The 6,091-nt window shown below is 42.0% G+C and overlaps 1 protein-coding gene across 5 annotated transcripts in view; it reads right to left on the bottom strand.

Annotated features, from left to right (window-relative positions):
• The window catches only part of TCERG1 (transcription elongation regulator 1), a 60,132-nt gene extending 54,943 nt beyond the window's left edge, over positions 1-5,189 (bottom strand). For 3 of the 5 annotated variants that reach the window (XR_003004081.1, XM_024752307.1, XM_024752308.1), the window contains exon 1: positions 5,092-5,150. Coding sequence is in view for 4 of the 5 variants with exons in the window: in XM_024752307.1 (XP_024608075.1) it covers positions 5,092-5,150 (59 nt within the window). In the remaining variant the exon portion in view is untranslated. Of the gene's footprint in view, positions 1-5,091 lie in introns of all 5 variants that reach the window. The other 2 variants (XM_024752305.1, XM_024752309.1) reach the window with 1 other exon arrangement.
• Positions 5,190-6,091: the final 902 nt, after the last annotated feature.

The following is a 6,091-nucleotide window of genomic DNA, read 5'->3' as shown; positions in this document are numbered from 1 at the left end:
TGTGTGTGTGTGTGTGTGTGTGTGTGTGTGTGTGTGTGTGTGTGTGTGTGTCTTTCCCTCAAATGGCTCAGAGAAACAGAGAGCATGTATGTGACAAGTAATAAAGCAGAACAGGTAAAATATTAACACTAAGCATACTATTTTTGTTTTTGCAACTTTTTGGAAGTTTGAAATTACTTCCAAATACAAGGTTTTTATAGCAGGGGAGGGGAGCAGCTTAAGAGATCATTAGTATTCTCTAACTAAAGGGAAAGCCCTCTGTACACTGCACCCCACCCCACCCTTCAATCTCTAGCTAAACACCCTATTTTCTCCATGGCACTCAAGCACATAAGCAATATCACATAAGATGGCATTATCTATCTCCTCTCATAAGTGCTTTTTTAAAAAAATTATTAACTCTAACAAGTGCTTACTATGTGCCAGGCAGTAATCATAAGCTCTTTTTAAGTTATTTAATCATCACAGCAACCCTGAGATAGATTTTATCAAACTCATTTTACAGATTAAGGTGCACAAAAGTAAGATAACTTGCCCAAGGCCACACAGCTGCTTCAGTGGTAAAGCCAGAATTCAAACACAGGTGAATGGATCTTAAATGCTATACCATGCTTTCTATCTAAGCCCCTTTTGAGCAAGAATTGTCTGTCCTGTTCACCTTTATATCCCCAGCACATAGTTATGCCTGCCCATAGTAAGGCTCAATAAGTATTTGCTGAATGTACCACTGAACACCTAGGTAATACTGTATCTTACAAATAGGGTATATAGAACGTTAAAAAAATCTTTACTATAATTTGCCAGTCAATTTACTGAGCACCTATCACAGTCTTCCCAGTAGCTATGATAAATCTCTCCATTATACATGAAATTTACATTTCAGTGCTCAAGAGAAGATTAACAATTATATTCCTCATGTACATTTGATGGTAATCATTCTTATATTCTCTCCTCACCAGGCTCTTCCAACTTTCCTACACTTTTCAATCCTGTGCTTAAGACTACCCCCGTTTCAATGTTCTCTAAGTTTTCCACATCGTAATTCAATTCTGACACAAAAAATCCTAATAAAGAACTAATTTGCCTTCTAGGAGAGCACTAGGATTGTAAACACATCCAGAACTACCATACCAAATATATTTCACCAAATCTGCAAATGATCCTACACCCAATGTTAGAAAGTATGAGTTTAAAAGTGATTGCAAAAAGAATAATCTGTCTTTTTCAAATTATATGCACTCCCAAAAGACAGATGGTCACTGTTATTGAAGCAATGTCTTAACCTTTAGGGCAGGAAAAAACTTAACCACCAAGAAAAGATATTCCATTTCAGCCTTCAGTTAACAATGTATCTTAATCTAAGATTTCCTGAATCTGCCTCTTCCTTTTCAAAAAATCTATACTATTTCTCTCTTTAGAATTTCACACTTCCTAGTTATAACTTAAAGATAAGCATTTTAGGTTCTAAAAGCATGAAGAGTCAAATCAGGGCTCTGCCTTTTGTTGTCAGGCTGCTCACATTTTTTCTGAGCCTGAATATACTCACATGTAAATGAGCGGGGAGTGGGGTGTGGGGGGGAATAGAAATAAAACCTCTCTGTTCAATGAGATAATCCCCATGAAACATTTAGGATAGTACCTGGTACACAGTAAACTATTTTAACTATCATTACTTTCATTCCCCCACAAACCTAGCATAGTGCTCTACCTGAAAAGCTTGGTGGCCAATTTGACTAGATGGCTTTCAAAGTCTGCCATGAAAATGGTGGCAAAATTCACATAATTTCCTCTATGGACAGCCTCAAGTTGCCATTTTCTGATGTCAGATATGTATAGCACATGTGCTGAGCTCTTTATATACACTTCTTCATCACAACAACCTCACCGGACCTGCACTGAGGATTAAGTGAGCTAATAAAGAACTTGGAACAGCACCCAGCACGTTAAGTATTAGCTGTTATTGCTGTTGCTGTAACATCAGTATAGTAAGAGTATTAGTAAAATACTAAAATTACTGTTAAACGGTATTAATATTAGTAGTGTTAACTATTACTATAATTATTATTAGCAGGCTTTACATAACCTGGCCCTTGCTGACCTCGCTACAGACTCTACAGTCTTTCTGATCAACTACCTGATTACCCTGAAGCCTCTGCAGTTGTTCCCTCTGCCTGGCATGCTTTTCCCCAGATCTTTATATAACTGACTCACTCTTCAGTCTCAGCTCAAAGTTCACCTTAAACTCCTTTCTCACCCTAGTCTCTCCCAGCCCCTCTCTATTTCATTACCCAATTTGAGTTTACAATTATGGTAAATGCTATGAAAAAACATCTCACTTATTTGTTTACTTTTGTATTATCTCTACCCACTAGTACATAGTTTCTCCTTATTATAGTGATGCATCTCAGTGTCCAGGATGGTAGTGTTCAATTATTGTTTTAATAATGATAGTGAACCCTGGGTACTTCCTATATACCTGGTACGGTTATAGGGACATTATTTGTACTAAGTCTTTCAATCCTAACAACAACCCAATGAGATAAGTTTGGCACCATTTTTACAGAGGAAACTATGGCACAGAAAAAGAACTTGTTTGTGGTAGTTAGTCAGTGGTAACACCAACATATTCTTATTCCCATTATACAGCTGAGGAAATTTAGACTGTCAAGTACCTTATCATAAGTCATAAAGCATTAATAAGTAAATATAGGTCTTGGGTAAAGGATCTATACAAATATAACTCTAAATCTTAATGGCCCTCAACCATAAAGGAATAGAAAGGCATTTGGAACTCCAAATAAATTCTGTCTATTGTAGGTTATTTGCATTCCTACCACTTTCAATCTTTAGGAAAACAGAAGCCTACTTGCATGAACAGAAACCCAAAAAATTTTTTTTACAAGAACAAATGTATTTCCCTAGAAGTACTAAATCCAGATATGCAATCTTCCCAATGGTGAAGACAAGTCTGCAAATACTTTAATATAACAGGAAGAGCAAAAATTTTTTAAATGCTGATATATGGCAGGCAAATTAAAAGGAAGACTAAGTGAGGAGACCTAGGTTTTAATCCAGACCCTGCCAATACCTCGGTGACCCTGTGTAAGTCTCTTCACATTTGCAGGCTGATTTCCTCATTTGATGTGGTTAGTTTGGAATTTAGATCAATCTTAATTAGCATGGAAGGTCCCTGAGGAAAGAGGTTTTTAGTCTGGTTCAAGATTCTACTGCCAGCACCTAGGTCAGTGACTCTCACACTGCACACACTTAATCAATGTGGGTCCACTAAACGGACCATCTCTAAATCTCCTCTATTCATTTATTTACAATATATATACACTGAACACCTTATTCTTCAGGCACTATGATAGTGACACACCATGACATGCGTTCAGAATACAAATACAAAAATTAAGCCCCAATTTCTGCCATCAGAGGCCACAAAAACAACTAATTTCTCTTAAACCATGACAAATGTTAAAATAAAAGTCTACAAGATGCTCTGGAAGGAACTTCCAACCCAACAGGCTAAGGTATAAAACATTTCCAACAGAACACCTAATTTAAAGTCCTATTCAAATCAGTTTTGCAACAATGTCTAGACTACTATTAAAGTCTAAAAGGCTACTCATTGTAAAACTGAAGAAAAATACTCTCTAAAACGCAAAGTAATGTTCCCAAATAAACCTGTAAGACTAGTAACCTTCTCTTAAGGTCAGAATCAAGAATGAACCTTTCATCACGAAAACTGAGCAACCCTGGCAATGCACTTTGATCACTCATTACTTAAGTGTACACGTGGGGTTTAAAGGATTTGAGATACATCCCTGTAATAAGACTTTATTCCTACCAGAGTAAGAATTTTTGTGACCATTCAGAATCTAAAAGACATGACTTTTTCTTTTTCCCTGAAAACTTGAGTAACAATACCCGTTTTCCTTATACAATTTCATCTGGTGCTCTAGACAATACTAGAGTCCTCATAACTTATTCTGCGCTTTTTCATTCTCAAAGACTGACAGTGGCACAATTCAGAATGGGAGCTGAACATCTGACATGACATTTTTCCCACCCAGAAACATTAAACAAAAAAAGAAGTATCAAATACACGCAAAGCTCAGTACCTCGTTTTCCTTAAAAACCACTGACTAAAGATTTTTCTCTCCAAGACACTTAATTACAAATTCCAGAGGCAGGGAAAAACCATGGCAAGGAAGGTCACTGCCATCCTTAGGGCGATGGCGTGAGCAGACAAACAGAAGGAAGAGGAATGGAAGACTGCACCGAGTCTGGCTGCCTGGGTTCAAGCCACTTCCTGGAGCCACGATTCCACCAAACCGAGCCGGTTCTACTTCCCCAACCTCTACGAGGCTCAGTTTCCTCACCTGTAAGATGGGCAAGTCACTTAACTGAAGATGGCTCTTGCACTGGGGCCTGCAAAATAAGAACAGCAACTACTCCAAAGGATGGGTGTGAGGATCACAAGAGACAAGTCTAAGGAAAGGGTCCTCTGGTCCCTGGAGGCACCTAACAAACGGCTGCTGCTATTGTTACTACTCACAAATACGGGGTAAGAAACCAAAGGATACGAGAAAGGAAGGCCGCACGAAGTTAATGAAAAGCAAGCAACGTGGGGAAGAAGGAACAGGGCAGACGTGGGGACCCCAAAGGGCGGCGGAGGGCGTGGAGAAGGCCGAGCCGGGGGGTTGGCTGAGGCATGGAAGGCTTCCGGGAAGAAAACTGGGCCCCCGCCGGCGTCGCGCCGGGAGCAAGGCTGAGGCGGCCTGCGCCTGAGGCGGGGCCCCAAAGCGGGAACGCCGGATCCGGCCCAAGGGCCGCAGGCCGCGAAGGGCGCCGGGGCCCCGCGAAAACCGCAGGAAGCGCCCCGAGAACGTGCAGGAGGCCGCGACCCAGCCCCGGCCCGGCTCCCTCATTCAAGCCGCCTTCCCTTCCCCCTTCTCCAATCCCATGCGGTCCTGGCCCCCAGCCGCCGCGCGTCTTCGGCCCACCCTCCACCCCGGCCCTCCGCGCGGCGGGCCGAGCCCCTGGGACGCCGGAGCGCCAAGATGTAAGGTAGAGCAGCGCCCTTACCTGAGCTCCCCCGGGTTGAATCGCTCACCGTCCCCCCCGTCCCCGCCACGCTCCGCCATTACAGAGGGCCGCGTTCTTCCACCCGCCGCCTCAGCGTCCCCTATTGGCCGGGCGGATCGTCAATCTCGCGCGACAGAGGCGGAGATAGCAGAGATCTGTGAAATGACTGGCCAGACTTTCTATCAATCCTCGAGCTGAGGATGGTATCTGCCTTATTATTGGTGAAAGGGCCCGCCGACTTTGAAAGCGGTATGGAGACAGCCAGTTGATTGGTCGCTCGGAGGCTTTATGGTAAACGAGACTTCAGCAACGGGGAACTGCCGGCGCCCTCTCGCGGTAAGTGAAACTGGGTCCTCCCACGTACTCCTCGGCCTGCGGTAGCCACGTGTCTGCCGGCTTCCAGAAAAGTCAGTTGTGGAGCCATATTGGCCTCATACTGGACATATTGGCTCGGGCGGAGACCATTTCCATTGCGTGAGCCAATCAAAAATCGACCTGGGTCGCCGGTAAACCAATCACAGAGTTGCTGTGGAAATGAGCCATTTCCCAGCTTATCAGAATCAGCAGTCTTAAGGCACCACTGGATTATACCCGTTTTATTAAATAATACATTACTAACTACAAGAATACCTCAAATTGTATTAAATAATTAGTCGCAGGCTAAGAAGTGTTGTAAGTTGCTGTATTAAGTAAGTTGCAGGAGGCAAGCCTCAGGCAATTTACAGTTTAAACCGTCTGTCCTTCAATTTCAAAATACACTTGTCTGAAATGAGCATACCCTGATACCCAGAAGGAATTCTGAATATTTATTTGTCTTTTTATTAAAAAAACAAAACAAAACAAAACTTTAGGCACTGGAGTTTCAAAGTCATGATGAAGATGAATTCTACCATTAAGGAACTCAAAATATTAAACTAATAATAGATATATTTTACTCGGACCTAAGCATATATACCAAGCACTGTCCTAATTACTTTCCATGTATTATCTGTTTTAGGCC

Source organism: Neophocaena asiaeorientalis, unplaced genomic scaffold, assembly GCF_003031525.2.
Source record: "Neophocaena asiaeorientalis asiaeorientalis breed wild unplaced genomic scaffold, Neophocaena_asiaeorientalis_V1.1 scaffold204, whole genome shotgun sequence".
Lineage (NCBI taxonomy): Eukaryota > Metazoa > Chordata > Mammalia > Artiodactyla > Phocoenidae > Neophocaena > Neophocaena asiaeorientalis.
The sequence above is the reverse complement of the archived record's forward strand: the minus strand, read 5'-3'. Positions and strand labels throughout refer to the sequence as shown.